Raw genomic sequence first — 18676 nt, 5'->3', positions numbered from 1 at the left:
TGAAATCAGAACCAGTAGGGTTGAAAAGTTTCCACAAGTGACTCCAATGTGCAGCCAGGCTTGACAACCACTGCTTCCTGGTTCACAGGCCCATCTGTAGGATTTCCAAGTTATACTATCAACTATGCTCTTCGACTATATCAGATAACGTGAAAACTTTTTCAAGAGGGTTTGTCAATTTATAGTCTTATCAACAGTGTTTGAGAGTTCAGGTTGCTCTAGAGACTTAGCAATACCTGGACATGTTAAATTTTTATTTGTCAATATGATAGTATAAAATGGTATCATAATGGTTTAATTTGCATGTTCTTCATTACTAATCTTTTCCAATTTTATTGCCCATACATATTTCCTCTTCTATTAGGTTCTTATTCATGTCTTTCGCCCATTTTCTTATTGGGTTATTTTTTCTTATTGATTTATAGGAACTCTTTAAATATCCTGGATAATGATCCTTTGTCTTGGGCCTGAACCCAGACTCCATCAAATAACTGGCTCTGTGACCTTACATAAGTTACTTAACTTCCATGAGTCTGCTTCCTTTTCATAAAGTGATGTCACAACACCAGTTGTGAGGTTTACAGACAAGGTACATGAAGCACTTAGCCTGGTGAATAGTACAGGGCAGACGTCCAATACATTGTGGCTATTATGAGGACAGATTTAAATATTAACAAGGATACTGAAGATGAAATATTATTCCAGGCATTTAGAATTCATATAAAACAGATAAACTGTTTAGAAGAGAGGTCATGTGCTGTAGAAGCTAAGATCGCTGGCTCTGAAGAAAGAGAAAATACTGTGTGACCTTAGGCAAAATATCCTCACTGTCCCTCAGTGTTCTCATCTGTGATACAGGATAACAATAGAACTGATCTCCGGATTGTTGTAACAACTAAGTGGGTAAATATATATAAAAGCTCTCAGGATACTAAAATCACTAAGATGATTGCAAATATAATTTTCCCAAATATCCACCAGAAAAGACATGCTTCTACAGTACACTGAGGAAACTGGTTGCTTTCAACGATCTGTTTTTTGGCTGAGAAATTTTGCACCAAGGACAGATGGAAACACACAGCAAATACTCAGCACCGACTCCTTGGTGACGGGTGTGAGCAACACGATTAAGGACATAACATACTAACCTGAGTGCATTGCTGAAATAGATTCCACTCCCGAGATTTCCAATGTCTGTTCTTTTCACGCCACGGGCTTCAACGACTTTGGGTAAGAGCAACCCACTAAAAAGAAAGGGCATTATAATGATTTACTAGAAAAAAGGAATCTTTTATTATAGCCTCATAATTCTAGCAGAGACAGGTACTAATTAAGGACATTATGCTAAGTGAAATAAGCCAGACACAGAGAGACAAATACTGCATGACCTCACTTATATGTGGAATCTAAAAATGTCAAACTCAGAGAACCAGAGAGTAGAATTGTGGTTTCCAGGGTCTGGGGATTAGGGGAACCGGGGAGCTGCTGGGCAAAGGGTACAAACTTTCAGTTATAAGACGAACAAGTTCTGGAGATCCAATGTACAGCATGGTGATTATAGCTAATAATATTGTATTGCATACTTGAAATTTGCTAAGAGAGCAGATCTTGCATTCTCACCTCAAGAAAAAAAAGGTAACTATGTGAGGTGATGGATGTGTTAATTAACTTGCTTGTGTTAATTTACAATGTATGTGTATATTAAATCATCACACTGTACACCTTAAAAAAATCACACTGTATAACCTAAAATATACAATTTTTATTTGTCAATTATACCTCAATAAAGCTGGAAAAAAATAAATGCACCAATTAAAAGACAATAAATAAATAGTACGAAATGAAAAGAAAAATGCATTTCAAAGTAATCCCACAAAAGGAGTTCCAGGTGCCACTAAAACGCACCAAGCTATGGCCAGTTTCTCATCATCATCTTGGCCAGCTCTGGGCTGCTGGCCATTTTTCCCGTCTCTGGGCTCAGCCTCCTTCAGGCGAAGACACCCTAGTGCTCAGTGGAAGAATGTTTAAGCCCAATGCTGCCTGCATTTCTTCCTTGTTCAAGAATTTATGCAGGTTCCTATGGGGCTTCTAGCATTCAAACTCTCTGCAATCAAAGCAAAACCACGGTTCCCCGTGGGAAGGCAGGTAAAGGGACACTTCTGCCTCTTACTATAGAAACGTCTGCTGTTTGAATTTTGTATTATGAGATGGGACTATTTCTATAAAATGGCTTTTAGTCGTACTTAGAAAGGCAATTCCCACTCAAAGATTATTTTAAAAAAATTCTCCCATTTTTCATTTAGTACTGTTACAGTTTATTTTTAATTTTTAAATCTTTCCTCCACGTAGAGCTAATATAAGTGTGAGGAACTTTATATTTTTTCTAGGTAGTTATCTATTTATCCCAATATTTAGTATTGAGAAATTATCTTTCTTCTACAGAGATAAAAGCTACTTTTATCATATACTAAATTGCCTGTTTCTGTGCTTCCTTGTGGCCTATTTATTCTGTTCATTCATCTATTTATGCACTACTTACTATACGAATTACTACAGCTTTATAATATGTTTTCAATGTCTGACTGGTTAATTCTCCCTCTTTACTCTTTCTTTTTCAGAATTACCCTGGTAATGTCAAATCTTTAAAAAATATCTGCTGGGCTGGCCTGGTGGCATAGTGGTTAAGTTCGAGTGATCTGCTTTGGTGGCCCGGGGTTCACAGCTTCGGATCCTGGATGGGGACCTAGCATCACTCGTCAAGCCATGCTGCAGTGGCATCCCATGTACAAAATAGAGGAAGATGGGCACAGATGTTAGCTGAAGGCCAATCTTCCTCGGCAGGGAAAAAAAAAGTGCTGTAGAATCAGCTTATTTCTTTAAAAAAATCTTTTTAGTACTGTTATTGTGATAGCACTAAATTTATAGGTTAATACAAGGAAAACTGGCATCCTTCTGGTTAGTGCAAGTGTCTTTTGAGTCCTTCAATAGCAGTTCACAGTTTTTTCCAGATTGATCTTGTATGTTTCTTTTTAAGTTTCTTCTTCGGTATTTAATTAAGGATCCAGGTTTCATCATATTTTCCTGCTCTGTGCAACTTCAGTTTCAGCCCTAACATTCAGTGGTTATTCAAAGCAAACAGAAAGTTATAGTTACGTTTTGAATAGAGAGGCAATCTAATTTCTAGACCTTTCTCTTTAAGTGTTAGACTATCTCTAGATTAGATACACATGGAAGAGTCAAGAAATAGAGTCACCTTTCCTCAGGAAGCAATTCATATCCATGTACTACACTTTAAAGTATATATAATAATAAATACATAATTTAAATTATATATTTAATTATAATTTAAAGAGTTCAATTTTCTCTGGAATGCAATAAGCTGGCTGATTTTCACTGAAGAGACCCATGCAGTGTAGGAAAAAATAAGGTGAAACAGTTCACATGTATGAGGCTGAAAAATCTAGAAGGCAAAGATGGTGCACTCTCACCGGGACAGGATTCCTACAAAGCTTCGCACAGGCGACCCATGCAGCAAGCGCTTCACAGTGCCAAGCCGACTCAAAAACTCCGTGGTTTCATTCACTTTGCCAACTCGAAATATCTGCAAGATGTTCACTGGACTTCTACTGTAAGAATTAGAAGAAAAACCTTGAGATTACATGATTGAAAGCAAAACCAAAAATCATTATTAGCAGCAGAAAACACAAAACAGCCCAAATGTCCATTATTAGGTAAATGATTCAATGAATCACCACAAAAGCTGTCTTGAAAATGCTATACAGCCACTAAAAAAATCACACTCTTAAAAAATAAATAAGGATATGAAGTAAAACTTCATAGTGAAATATAAATTTTAACAGTAGGTTACAGAACTTTATGTATGGTATGATCCCAAATTTTGTGAAATATATAATATTTGGAAAATACAGATTGCACGAGTTCATTCACTGATTCACGCATTCATTCAGCAAATATGCTCTGTGGCAAGTATTGTGCCAGAACAACATGGTCTTGGCTTCATGGAGCTTACATTCTAAGGAGAGAGAAAAAATTCTAGAAGTTAACAAATACCTGATTTTAAGCATTATTAAGGAAATCAACCAGGTTCAGAGAGATGGTGGTCAAAAAAGGCCGCTTGGAGGTGACATTTATTGTCATACAGCATGATACAGTATATATTTTAAGATCTAACTAGTTGTTATGGGAAAACAAATCCAATGAGGTAGGAGTGGAAAGAATGTCAAGAAGGACATTCCTGCACCAGCGTAGACGAGAACAGTGGTCTGGCCTATGGAGGGCAGCAGTGTAAGAAAGAAGTCAGGAGATTAAAGGTATTTTGGAGGCAGAACTGACAGAACACGGTGACGTGGGGTGAAGGGGAGAGAATCAGCAGTGGCGCTGGGTGGGGAGCTGAGACGGGAAGCACGGGGAAAGACTGGGGTCCTGCTGAGGGAGCGTGGCAGGCGCAGAGGAGTTCGAGAGCTTGCTAAGCGCGCCTCCCCCACTCGCGTGTGGTGGGGTCCCGTTGGTAGCCTGGAAGTAGCTACCACAGGGGGCAGTATTTACACCACAGCCACCAGCAAACACGACAGATCAGAACTTTTATTTCAGAGAGCTGGTTTACCAGCATACCACTGGGTACAGAGAAGAATCAACAATTCAATTTGGGATATGTTCTACACCAAAATGTTAACCGTGGTTACATTTTCTCTGACTTATCTCTGGGTGGTGAGATTCTGGGTGGTCTTTACTTTTCTTTACATTTTCCTATATTTTTATTTTCTAAACTTTTAGCAAAGAATATGAATTTTATAACTAGAAAAACATTAATATGAAAAAATCATTATATTAGTGAAATGAAATGGAGAAAATCTGATTTTTCACAGCAGCTGACTCTCTCTAGGGCGAGCCTGCTTTTGCTGTATGAGTACTTTAACACTCAGGTGAGGGTGGGATCTCCAAGGGCTTGCTGAGTTACATTAGATGACTGAGCAGCACCCGCCTCCCCAGGGCTGGAGGACATACCTTTCCTTCCCTTTGACTCTCTGGAGAAAGCCAGTTACTGCCCTCCTTATTCTACCTTCATTGTTACTAGCCTCTTAATTAACATTAGATTCTAGCAAATACCTAGGGGAGGGTCAAAAGTCAAATCAAAAGAATTTGATTATACATAAAAGCAAAATCTGGAAAAGATCTACAGAAATGGATTTTTTTAATTGAGGTAAAGTTCACATATCATAACATGAACTATTTTGAAGTCTACAGTTTAGTGGTATTCACCACGTTCAAAATGTTGTACAACCACCATCTTTATCTAGTTCCAAAACGTTTCACCACTCCAAAAGAACAAGCCATACCCATTAGCAGTTAGTCTCCATTCTTCCCTCCCCCTGCACCAGGCAATCTGCTTTCTGTCTCCATGGATTTAATTTACCTATTCTAGATATTTCACATAAATGGAATCATACAATATGTGGTCTTTTGTGTCTGGCTTTTTTCACTTAGCATAATGTTTTTGAGGTTCCCCCAATATATTTTTATCACATTTTATAAATAAATATATATTTTTGTTCAATTATATGTATACACCATATTTTTGTTAATCCATTCATCCACTGATGGACATGCGGGTTGTTTCCACCTTTTGGCTATTGTGAATAGTGCTGCTATGCACATTCATGTACAAGCATCTGTTTGTGTACTTGTTTTCAGTTCTTTTTTGGGTATGTAACTAGGAGTGGAAGTGCTGGGGCATATGATAATTCTGTGTTTAATTTGTTGAGGAATCCCCAAACAGTAGCAGCACTATTTTACATTTCCACAAGCAATGTCTGAGGGTTCCAATTTCTCCAAATCATCATCAACACATATAGTTTCCTTTTTTTTTTTTAAATATATCCTTCTTAGTGGGTGTGAAGTGGTACTGGGAATGGAATTTGATGATCACTGACCAAGGCAGGCAGAAACTAATTTTAGACAGGTCTGAATTAGTCTAGAAGAGAGACGTGGCTGGGCCTGGTTCTAGTAGGGTGCTAAAAACTGACTCTCAAAACAACAAAACCCACACACAGACCTGATTTGTAGCATTTGCTGATATCCACCGTGTAAATCCTCCCACCATAGCTGATTTCAAGTTACTAATGGTTTAACAATCAATTAACAAAATCCCTAAAAATTTAACAATTGGCCCCCGCAAGCTGGTACAAGTAGCTGCAATTCACTACCATTGGCTTTAAGGAGTGTGCAAGGCTGAAGAAAGGTAACCTGGTCTGTTATAATGAGATCCGAGAAAGACTTCAGGCAGAGAAGTGCTGCAGTGTAATGAATGACCAAACCAATGAAAGTCGGCCCCACCCTTGAGAACAATCAATAAACCTAGTTTCTGAACCTTGAAACTGGGTCTGGACTCTTAGCTGAGGTGATTCTACAAAGTTATTACCATCCAATAAAGGCTTATTTGAGCAGCTGATCCATCCGTTTGTTAGCTGCTACCTCAGAAACAGGAACATGCACAGTCAACAAGGAAACATGTAATTGACATTTCGGGCTGCTATAGCTGTTCACGTGTTTGCCACGTTTTCATCTGAGTGCTTCACGCCATGGAGTGGCCATTTTAGAAGCTGCCACGCCACATTCCTGCATTTTAAAATCTTAATTTAAGTGGATTTTCCTATGTAATACTCTTCAACACATAAACTCAGGGTCTGATCCCATGGCCGAGTGGTCAAGTTCCTGCACTCACTTCAGTGGCCCAGGTTTTCACCTGTTCGCATCCTGGGCACGGACACGGCACGGCTCAACAAGCCACGCTGAGGCAGCATAGCACATAGCACAACCAGAAGGACCTACAACTAGAATATACAGCTATGTTCTGGGGGGACTTTGGGGAGAAGAAGGAAAAAAAAAGGTTGGCAACAGATGTTAGCTCAGGGCTAAAAAACCCCCCCAAAAACCCATAAACTCAAATACCCTTTGATTTGAAATTTTAAAATTTAATTCTCAGCAAGATTAGGTAACCTTGAAATTAGAGTGGAATAGTAGGGAGTGTTTTCAAGCGTAGAACACTGCCCCATGCCCTATTATAAACAGAGAAGAAAGTAACTGGTCATCACAACATAGTTATCTTGTTACTGAGGATTAACTTATCCAAGTAATTCACATCAGAATGTGAAATAGTATTACAGAATAACAGATCCTAACATACTTCCTTTATACTTACCCGCAATTATCCTGCAATAACTCTTTTCTAACTCTGAAAAATTCTTCAGTGTTCTCTTCAACATGCTCAATTTTGCATCTCAAAGCTCGATATTTGGCAAGAGATGGTGGGTTGGGTTTGGCCAGATTCGTTTCACAGACATTAACCATGTCTCTTATTAGCTGTAGACGGAAAGGATACACAGACATTAGAATCACCACATATCAAAATATTTTTATCACTTTACACTTTCTCAAAAAAGATTGGAAAAATAAGCTTATCTCTCCAAAGCTTTTGATCAACAACTGCCTGTGCTGTAAGTAGCATGTTAAAGTGAGGGCAGCTGCCTCAGGGATAGCACAATACACGATAATAATACAGTTGCATTAGGATAGCGCATCTTGTTAATGCAGTGTTTTCAGGTACATTATTCCTCTAATCTGCAGAAGTATTGAGGTGGGCACCATACACACCCTCTCAGAAGCAAGACTGACTGAGGTTCGTTACCCTGAGTGTTAGGCAAATCATTTTAAATGATTAGGAGTTTTAACTGTGGAAGGGTCCTTTATTATCTCATGTACTGGTTCATCGCACCTACTGATTTTTCACTTATCTTGGATTACAGATTCCTCTGGAAATCTGCTGAAAGCTACAATTTCCCCCAAACATGCAAAATTTCACATCTATAAACTCCTCTGAAGTCTAGGTCACGGATCTCTGATCTTGTCTTAATCCCTTTATGCACAGATGAGGCAACTCAGAGCCAGAGAGTGACAGTGGTCTCATCCAAGACACGCTGGCCGTCGCTCTGACCTCCTCTTTGCTGAGCCCTACTCCTTCCCCCCTAGCTCGGGGGAGACGGTCTGTTTCTGAGCAGTCACGGTAATTCCATTCTCCTCGCCAGCAGCTGGCTTAGGAATGCACACATGACTCAGTTCTGACCAAAGAAAGAAGAGTTTGCCAGGGGCTTCCTCTAAGAGACACAAAAAGAAATATTCTGGAGGAGATGCTATGAATTATTGCAGCTGCAAGATGGTTGTAAGGGAGCCGAGAGGGAAGAGGTCCCTTTACAGGAAGCACAGAGATGGGAAGCAGCTGCCTTGATGATAATGCTGCCTCTCAGTGCACTAGGCCAGCAGCCACCGTGCATCCGGACTTCCTGCTTTCCAGGGTGATCAGCAGCCTCACTGTTCAAGTCAGTTGCAGCTGTCTGTTTCTTCTGCAGAAAGAAGCCTAACTCATCTCCTGATCTGGAAAATTATCCTAGAGTGTAGCAATTTGTGATTCAGTGTCCCCTTATTCACCAGATTTGAAGAGAGCCCTCCCCCAACATATTTTAAATTGAATTCTATATTTCAGAGATTTACCTGGCAGAGGTCCTCTTTCTTCGCTAACAGTCTCAGGGTAATTTGTTCAGCTGTTGCACCTTTGTGAGGTACTAATCTGTAGAATTCTGTCATCATCTTTTGCAATTGTTCTTCTGTTTCTCCATTTTCCAGTGCCGTCTTTACGAGAAGGAGAATTCCCTCTGCCTTGCTCACCTGTAAATAAAAGATGATATATGCTTATTAAAATGAAATCTCGCTAATTATAGAAAAAGTGAAGGAACACATAAAAATATCTAAAATAGTTGTTAGGCCACAACTACTAGTTTTCTACTTGACACCTGCCATAAAACAAATGCAATGTTCACTGAAGCTGTGTCTCAGTGACTGGGATGCCATGAGGAGCTTCCCCAAAGTGCCTGGCTTAACTAGAGGAAAGAACCAGAGCCTTGAATGTCTATATCTATGTATCTGCATCTACATCCACAGAGAGAGGAATGCTAATGCAACTGTGGGAGACTTGCCTTTCACACAAGAAATTTAGACAGATGTCAGAATCGAACTAGGAACAAAACCCTCCAGAACCTGTTTCTAATTATGCAAGTACTTCTTAGATTTTACCTCAAGAAACCTTTTTCTCCCTGATAGAAATTAGTTTGATTCCATAGAGGAAAACTGTCTATATTATATTAGGATGACAATGCAGTTGCACAAGTTGTCCCATTGGGAATATTTTGACTTGTTCTTTCACTCATATGTAATTAAAAGGAGCATTTTCTGGAGGGCCGGAAGCATGCCTGCCTATCCCTCAGACAGTCAGAAGGTACAAGACTCTGAAGCCATCACTATGAAGTGGATTAGGGTCTGAGCATCTAACTGAGGACCAAGAGCACTTATGTCCCCCAGGCCTGCTACAAATCTCCTGACCTAGAGAAGCAGGCCTCCCAATGAGCCGGCACCAAGCAGCCGAGCTTTGATCAGCAGCTGTGCCTGACATCTTACAGAGAGGAGGGTCTCGTTTCCTTGGAAGCTTATGATCCCCTCCGTGCTCTTGGTATTCCCCTTCTCCAGGGTAAGAAGAACGGACAGTCAGGAACACATCCAAGAACAACCAGACTCACACTCAAACATAAGTGGTATTATTTAAGCTAATAAGCCAGAAAGCAGGTTTGCCATGTCAGAGGTTGTATTTCAAGGACACACTTGACTTACATCATTAAGACTAATCCTGTTCACAGGCTGGAGGAGTGTGTGCTCCAGGTGGCCGAGAGCTTCTGCCCAAATCATCTCCACCAGATGGCTCACCTCTTGGCTCAGAGTGCTGGAATTTATTACCTCCTCCAACAGCAACTGCGACAACAAAACACAAAAAAAACACCAACAGAAAGTTTTCATGACTGGGTTTACTTAAAACCGAGATGAACAGAGGCATGAGAAGACACAACGAATCATAGCCTAGGAGGGTCGCCCGCAGCCAAGCAGCTATTAACACCGTGGGCCTCCTCTTCCTGCTCGTCTCTCCCTCCATCTCCTCCCTAGCCTCTTCTCTCATTCCTCCTTCTCTCGTTTATTCCTATTTTATTTTTCCTTTTGCCTTTTTCTTCACCCTGTAACTTTAAGGCCTGCCAGTGGCAGTAAAGGTTAAGTGGCATTAAGGGAAAAGGATTCCTGACTCCTGGCCTAGGTTATAATGAAATCCTTTGAAAGCTGTGAGGGCTGGTGCTGAAATAACCAGTAAGTTTTATGGCTCCTCCTGGGACTTACTTCCCACTCAGTTTCCACGCCTTTCTGTGGGTCTGCCTTTCCTTTTCTTAACTCCTAGTCTTCTCTCCTGCCATTTTTCTATTTGTCATAAAGAAAACATTTCTATTAAAAGTATTCAATCAACAACACAAAATAACACGTATAAACACTCTTACTGCTTGCAATTTTTCAGATGCTAATTGGGTTGCTTCGGGTGTAAAATGTTCTCTTAGTAGAAATCCTTGTTTCTTCAGCTCTTCAATGAAATTTTCATAGTATTCGCTTGCCTCTGCAGAGGTTTTCTTTACAGATAACTGTCTTCTGGTCTGTGAATTACATATGCAGCCAAGTGTCAGGATATGAGGACACAGTAGCTTACTAATATATCAATCTTTACTGAACACCTACTGTGGCTCATGAGGACAGGAACACAAACAAGTCATCAGATCCCTGCCATGAAGGAGTTTGGAAACTAGTTTTTTAAAAGAATTACTTAAATCTTCAGTTCTTCACAAAACAGCCTAAAACGTGAAAGTAAGGGGGAAAAACCTGAGCAGGCACAACAGGCAGAAAAGACACATCTGATTCACTGGAGAGCCACTCAAACGTTCATTCAGAGACACCCCACTCTTCCTTTCCATACTATTCTAATTAGCTTTGAAGTCTGGCTTTCTAGCTTTTTAGAAATGAAAAAAATAAACTGGGGGAGGGGCAGAAATGATTACTGTTAGAGGCAGGTACACAGTCAAAACAAAATGATAGCTACAAGCAAGGAGAAAGGCAGGAAAGCTCTTAGGTCATACAAATAATGCTAAAGGCAGGCAGCGAGGAGCCCTGTGGATAGGCACAAACAGCCTGCCTCATTCCAACCTGCCTATGGATGAGGCATTTTCTGCTCTGCCTGGAAATGCCTGCCCCTGTAGTGCACAGGTATCCCACCATTAACCTCAGAGCCTGAAGGAAGATTTGCCCCAGCCGGGGTCCGTGATGTCCTTGTGGGGGTCGGCCAAGGCCCTGGCTCTGGGGTGTTCAGCCCCGGGGGAAGCCGGACTACTCACGACCCTGAGACACCGCCCCCCAACACTGGTGGCCCAGGATGCCTGTGAAACTTGGAAAAAAGAAGTATATCATGTTCAAGTTACTCCACTTAAGAATGCAGAGTTTACCATAATTTTGAAAGATTTCCATCAAAATGGTTTCATAAAGGAGAAGGGCAAGCTAGAAAAGCCTCCTCTGCAGAACGGCTCCTACACTGCTGGTCAGGGAAGATGACTTCGCCCACGGCGGGCAGACTCACCCCAGGGGCCCCACCTGCGTTCTCAGACTCCGGCTGGCTGAGAGGGGAGGCTCCCTGGACCGGCTCTCACTACACAGGCAGGAAGGCACAGGATGGTCTTGCAGTGTTATAGTTTTCTTTTTCAACGAAGAAAAACAATCGTGACACTTTCTATCATAGTTTTCAACTTGATTTTTACTTACTTTTTACCCCCACGACTAAATTTTCCACAAAATATAGTATATATTTTTGGGTAAAAGGTAATAGAACCCTTTCTCCTTCTTGGACACATCTGACCTTGGATTAACTCTTTATATCTGTTCGCATAGAAACCTGGTAAGGGTGGAACATCAGCTATAATATTAGGCAAGTTTGCTTGGGTAATGGTGACCTCTTATTACTAAATTGCATCAGGACTGGGGGTTCAATGAGTGACCCACAAATAGCAGGTAGGAAACCTGAGGCTGGGGGGTCCCTGTGAGTGGTGAATCGAATAACAGGCACTTTCTCTAAGGCATCTCGAACCTAGGCCCATGTTACAAGACGTATGGGCTCCTGTGGGGTGGGGCTTCTAATTCAGGTGGATCCTGCACCCATCTGATGTGAGTTTCCTTCTTTACCCCAGAGCTGACACATGGAGTGGGGGCAAACGAGAAGTGTCCAGAGCCAGAGCGAACCGCTGTGAGGACCACTCCCACTGAGGAGTACCTGTGCACCCTGCAGGCTGCTGTGTTTCCTGCCTGTAGGTCTGAAGGTCCAGACAGAAGACACCCTGATGGGTGTTGCAGCATTTTATTTGAACTTTAGGCATTAGTCTTGGATTAATTTTTGTTTCATAGTTGTTTCAGGTTGGAACCACGCCCTTGACTTAACACTGACTCATGGCCTCTGCCAAGCCTTTCCTGCCGTAACCAAGCGCAGAAGACTTCACATACACTTCAGTACCGGCTCTGCTACAGTGGATTAAAATCACGAATGCCTTGCTTCCTCCCAGGTGGTGACTTCCGAGGGGAGGGTGTGAAGAATTTTTTATCTTTGGGTCCCAGCGTCTAGTAGACTGCTTGATATACTTAATGAAGTGTGTGAATGGATTAAGTAGGTACTTGATAAAGTGTGTGAATGGACTGCTTTTAGAGGTGTATACATTGGGAGAATATTCCATAAGTGATTCAGAACAGGGGCAGGAACCCTGGCTGCCCTGCGCCTCAGTGAGTACTCTCCTCTGAGGAGAGCCCTGTGCTGCTGTGGTCAGGGGGCACTGTTCCCACCATGCTCTCCTCTCCTGCCACATCCCAAGAGAGAACACATTTCCACTTTTCAAAACTATTTACCAGGTAAAAAGAAAAAGGTTAACAGATTGGCTGGTTCATCTACCAATTTTAAGGAAACTGGTTATGAACAAGGGTAAAACACAGGAATCAATATAAAGATCATTACCTCCGTGCCATCAGCCATGAGGAAGTGTGCAGATATGAGAAAAGCACGGTCCCCGGGGTCCTGGGAGCACTGCAGCTCCACCACGGCCAATTCCTGAGCTCCCTCCGTCCCAGGCTGGAAAAAAGGTTACTCTTTCATAAGCTGCATTTATTAAATAACAAACCACACATGCCATTTAAAAATGTTGATTATACAACTTACAAAAATCAGTTGCATTTCTACACACTAATAACGAACCAACAGAAAGAGAACTCAAGAATACAATCCCATTTACAATCACAACAAAAAGGATAAAATATCTAGGAATAAATTTAACCAAGGAGGTGAAAGACCTATACACTGAAAACTATAAGGTATTACTGAAAGAAATCAATGATGGCATAAAGAATTGGAAAGATATTCCATGCTCATGGGTTGGAAGAATTAACATAGTTAAAATGTGCGTATTACCTAAAGCAATCTACAGATTCAGTGCAATCCCAACCAGAACCCCAATGACATTCTTCACAGAAACAGAACAAAGAATCCTAAAATTTATATGGAACAACAAAAGAGCCCAAATGGCCAAAGCAATTCAGGGAAAAAAGAATAAAGCTGGAGGCATCACAATCCTTGACTTCAAAATATACTACAAGGTTATAGCAATCAAATCAGCATGGTACTGTCACAGACACAGACACACAGATCAAAGGAACAGAACTGAAAGCCTAGAAACAAACTCACACATCTACGGACACCTAATCTTCAACAAAGGAGCCAAGAACATACAATGGAGAAAGGAAAGTCTCTTCATAACTGGTGTTGGGAAAACTGGATAGCCACATGCAAAAGAACGAAAATAGACCATTATCTCACACCATACGTAAAAATTAACTCAAAATGGATTAAAGACTTGAAGGTAAGGCATGAAACAATAAAACTCCCAGAAGAAAATACAGGCAGTACACTCTTAGACATCGGTCTTAGAAGGATCTTTTTGAATACCATGTCTACCCAGGCAAGGGAAGCAAAAGAAAAAATAAACAGATGGGACTTCATCAGACTGAAGAGCTTCTGCAAGGCAAAGGAAACCAGGAACAAAATGAAAAGACAACCCACCAACAGGGAGAAAAATATTTGCAAATCATATATCCGACAAGGGGTTAATCTCTAAAATAATTAAAGAACTCACACAACTCAACAACAAAACAAAATCTGATCAAAAAATGGGCAGAAGATATGAACAGATATTCTTCCAAAGAAGTTATACAGATGGCCAACAGGCACATGAAAAGATGTTTGACATCACTAATCATCAGGGAAATGCAAATCAAAACTACACTAAGATACCACCTTACACCTGTTAAAATGGCTATAATCATTAAGATAAAAAACAACAAATGTTGGAGAGGATGTGGAGAAGAGGGAACCCTCATCCACTGCTGGTGGGAATGCAAACGGTTGCAGCCACTATGGAAAACAGTATGGGGACCTCTCAAAAATTAAAAATAGAAATACCATATGACCCAGCCATCCCACTACTGGGTATCTACCCAAAGAACTTGAAATCAGCAATTCAAAGAGACTTATGCACCCCTGTGTTCACAGCAGCATTATTCACAATAGCCAAGATGTGGAAGCAACCCAAGCGCCCATCAACAGATGACTGGATAAAGAAGATGTGGTATATAGGTAATGGAATACCACTCAGCCATAAAAAAAAACCAACAACACAAAATCGTCCCATTTGCAACAACATGGATGGACTTTGAGGGAGAAAGACAAACACTAGATGATTTCATCCATATGTGGAAGACAAACAAACACACAGACAAAGAGAACAGATTAGTGGTTACCAGAGGGGAAAAGGGTTGGGGGGTGGGCTTAAGAGGTGAAGGGGCACATTTATATGGTGACCGACAAATAATAATGTACAACTGAAATTTCACAATGCTGTAAACTATTGTGACCTTAATAAAATTTAAAAAATTGTTGATTATAAAACTAATACATGTTCATTTAAAGATATAATTTAGAAAATACAGAAAGTATAAAGAAAAAATAAAAATCAACTGAAATCATACTACAGATATATAATCACTATTACTATTTCGGTATATTTCTCTCCTGTATTTTTACTATAGATATATCTGTATACAGTTAAACTGTTACCACTTTTCATATTTTCTTTATCACAGAGGGAATGTTAGTTTCAAGTTATATTTTATTAAAATATCTAAAAAATACGAATACAGCATCATTTTGAATGCTAGTGTTAATTTACATTTGTGTGATGGAGAAAAAATTTTTTGTTTTTCTTTTTAAAGAAAAGTAATGGAAGTTCAACATGGTATAAACACTTTGTGCCAAATCTACTCTTAAAATACAAGAAACTTAATAACAGGGAGGGGGACCTTTATTTTTAATGTCATATTAATATTTTGTATTGTTTACATTTTTATTATGAACATGCATTACTTTTATAATAAAAACACAAAAATTAAACATTAAATTTCAAATGTAAAAATTTTCTTGACCTTTAAAAGTCACCTCATATATTAAAGAATATTTATTCAGGATATGCACAACTTTCAAAACAACGAGAAAATTATCCAACAGGAAAAATAATCAGAAGATATTCAAACAGGTTTTTTTCCAAATAGCAATGACTCTTACTTTTTCCAAGGAGTTATATTTTGCAACTTCAAAATCTTGAGGAAAATCAAGAATTTCAACATTGTCTGTATAAAACCTGAAATTCACATAATTAAAAATTTACTAAAGAGTAAAAATGGACTAAACAGAATTTCAATAAAATTTTTCTTGTATCTCTCCTAACTCCACACACAATCTATTTCAGGGCCCTCCCGCCTCGTCGGATAGTCTGACAGTCGTTGAGAGGCCTGGCGCAGCGACGGGGCTCCTCTTCCTATCACTGCGCCCCCGAGACACTCAGCGCCCCCTAGACACTCAGCGCCCGCTAGAGCCAGGCGGCCTGCCTGCCCCCTTGATTCCAACCCCTGCAGGCGGGGTCACTCCAGACAGGCCCACACCTCAGCTACCCTTTAAAATAAAGATGTCAGACTTAGAATAAGCTGTACTTTTAATTTGGATATTTGTCCTCTCTTTTAACACTACTATTAGCAAATAAAATAAGACCAAATGTGAGGCCTAATTGATGCTGCAGTTTTGGGTACACTTTCAAAAGGTATACAGAACTTTAGACTCATGCTCCATTTGCGGAAAGCTATTATTATTTCTACTTTTTAAAATATTAAGTAGAGAGTAATGAACTGTCTTTACTCTAAAGGCTGTTCAGTAAGGAAACAGAGTGAGCAGACTGCCCAAATCTCATCTCCAGTGGTTTTTCTTTTTTAAAATCAATCTAACAATATGTCCAATCTCAAATAATAATGAGAAGATAAAAATAATTATCACTGTACTAGTTGAAGTAAAAAGTCTTAAATAAATAAAAACAATAAAGAATTAGATAAGCAAGATAAATGAAAACACTACAAAAAAATACTGATATACTAATAGTGTTATAATACTGTGCTTGAGGTTTAGAAAACATTTTGCAAACTGCCAAGTCCTAATGATCCAAAGTAGATTACTTAGTGACTTCCACAACATTCTCCTTCTCTGTGGAACTGTCCAGGGATAGATCATCTGTTTTCACTTCTAAAATTAAAACAAACAAAACATTTGTTTACTACTCTCAGATTTATTGTTAAGATTCTTGAATACAGGTCATATTTACCATAGTATTCTACTTTTTTAGGTGTCCTTAAATTAGCTATAGTTATTGGTAATCTAAAGACAACAAAGTGGGAGAAGAGGAAGGGAGATTAGAAGATACTGAGAAAATATCATTATAATTCTACTTTAATAGACACGTGAGGAGAATTCTAATGTAATCCTACGGCAAGCATAGTTATGCAATGCATTTCTAATATACTACAAGGTCAGGATGAGTTCCTGAGAGCCACAATGTCACAAACAAAGGAACTGGGGATGTTCTAGTTTAGAGGAGGGAAATTCAAGGGTTCCCACGTGAGGCCGAATAATTTTTGCTTCGTATTTTTCCTATAGAGGAATTGTAACACTAGCGTTATGATATATAGGAATAACTCCTTTAATGCAAAGATTTTTTTCCAATTTTAATTACGCTATCGAGATCTCAACGACCATCAGTGTATTTGTAGTAATTCTGGATCTGACTGTATCACTCTGGATGTTGAAAAATGTTTTCAACGGACAAGGAGTTTACTCTCCTGCCTATTTTGTTTCAGCTACCACTTTCCGAGACAGTAAGAAAGTCTGAGGACAGTATTTCTGCACAATCATTTGTCTAAAGAGGCTGCACCACACCAAAACATTTAGATTTCTAAAATTCTTATAAATAATACAATTGCTATCGTACATGATATCTAACATATATCATGTGCTTACTAGAAATTAATATTTACCAGAATTGCTTGACTTTTGATGCGACTCATGAGGAGTACATTTCTCTGTGTCTAAAGGCTTTCTTCTTGGCCAGATTTCAAAATAAAATCTGGGTTTATAAAGGAGGCATGTTTCTTTTAGAGAGATGGTCTTTTGGGAAAAACTTCTTTAGCAAAAAGCTGGTCATAAAATTTCCAGTCATTAGGTTGTAGTGATAATTTTTTAACACAAAAGGTTCTTCCCCCACCCAGTTAAAATTACACACCAAGCTTTCTGAGATTATCAGTGTTTTTGTAGTCATTTTGAATCTGACCACACTCGAGTGGATACTGATAAATCTATTTCTATTGCTAAAGTAGTCTTTTGTCCTTCACTATTTTGTTTCCCATTTTCTGAGATAATGAGAAACCTAATTATTTTCATAGTATTTCTAGACCATCCTTTGTCTATAACATCTTTGACTAAAGCACCTATAATACATTAAGCGCTTGATATGAAATGCTTACCAAGACTGCTTGCCTTTTGACAGGGAGGTGGTGTGAGGTCCACTGACTTATTAGGATCATAATTCTTTACATCCAAGAGCGTCCTTTCTTTGACAGAGTCCCATATAAACTCTGGGTTTGCAATATGGATGTGGTTCTTTTGGAGAGAGTTCAGTTGATACTGGCTCAGAACATCAGCACTGTCTAAGATTATATGTGTGCACTAAGAAAAAAAGAATCAATTCCATATGAATAAGTAAAAAGAAAAATTATTTGTATCTGTAATTTTCACTCTTAAGAAGTCTTATTTGAAGGTAATTTGTAACAACTTTTCTCAGATTTCTAAAACTCTTATAAATAATATAATTTTTAGTTACGCAAAGTTAAAGAAAAAGTTTTTAAAGAGTATGGATGTGGATGTACCATAACTGATTAACCAACCCTAGAGGTGGTTTCCAAATTTTCACTAAACAATGCTGTGCCGAACATCTTCATACGCTTGTTTAATTATTTCCTTAAGAGGGGAATGAGAGGTTCAGAGGGTATTCATTATTTATTTATCTTAATTTGTAATTTTATTAATTTATTTTTGGATAAACAGTATACACGCATTGCTGAAAATCTAAAAGTAAAATAATAAGTTAAGCAGTGTTCCCAGCTCCTCTTCCCAGGGGCAGCTGTCGTGACTTGTTTCTCAGGTGTCCTTCTACAGCTCTTCTATGCATAGGCAACACACATCTAAGCACACAGCCCTTCTTTTAGCCACAAATGGCTGAACACACTG

The 18676-nt window shown here is 39.3% G+C and overlaps 1 protein-coding gene across 10 annotated transcripts in view; it reads right to left on the bottom strand.

The window, feature by feature from the left end:
* Positions 1 to 18676, bottom strand: part of PARP4 (poly(ADP-ribose) polymerase family member 4) — a 129706-nt gene that overhangs the window by 101640 nt on the left and 9390 nt on the right. For 7 of the 10 annotated variants that reach the window (XM_014839326.3, XM_014839328.3, XM_044777475.2 and 4 more), the window contains exons 3-12: positions 17914 to 18115; positions 16573 to 16639; positions 15635 to 15710; positions 12980 to 13093; positions 10443 to 10592; positions 9736 to 9873; positions 8566 to 8739; positions 7220 to 7380; positions 3489 to 3626; positions 1149 to 1244 (exon numbers count right to left, since the gene is read on the bottom strand). In XM_014839326.3, coding sequence (XP_014694812.1) covers positions 1149 to 1244; positions 3489 to 3626; positions 7220 to 7380; positions 8566 to 8739; positions 9736 to 9873; positions 10443 to 10592; positions 12980 to 13093; positions 15635 to 15710; positions 16573 to 16639; positions 17914 to 18115 — 1316 coding nt within the window. The remainder of the gene's footprint in view (positions 1 to 1148; positions 1245 to 3488; positions 3627 to 7219; positions 7381 to 8565; positions 8740 to 9735; positions 9874 to 10442; positions 10593 to 12979; positions 13094 to 15634; positions 15711 to 16572; positions 16640 to 17913; positions 18116 to 18676) is intronic. The other 3 variants (XM_070520317.1, XM_070520319.1, XM_070520320.1) reach the window with 2 other exon arrangements.

Source organism: Equus asinus, chromosome 11 (assembly GCF_041296235.1).
Source record: "Equus asinus isolate D_3611 breed Donkey chromosome 11, EquAss-T2T_v2, whole genome shotgun sequence".
NCBI lineage: Eukaryota > Metazoa > Chordata > Mammalia > Perissodactyla > Equidae > Equus > Equus asinus.
The sequence above is the reverse complement of the archived record's forward strand: the minus strand, read 5'-3'. Positions and strand labels throughout refer to the sequence as shown.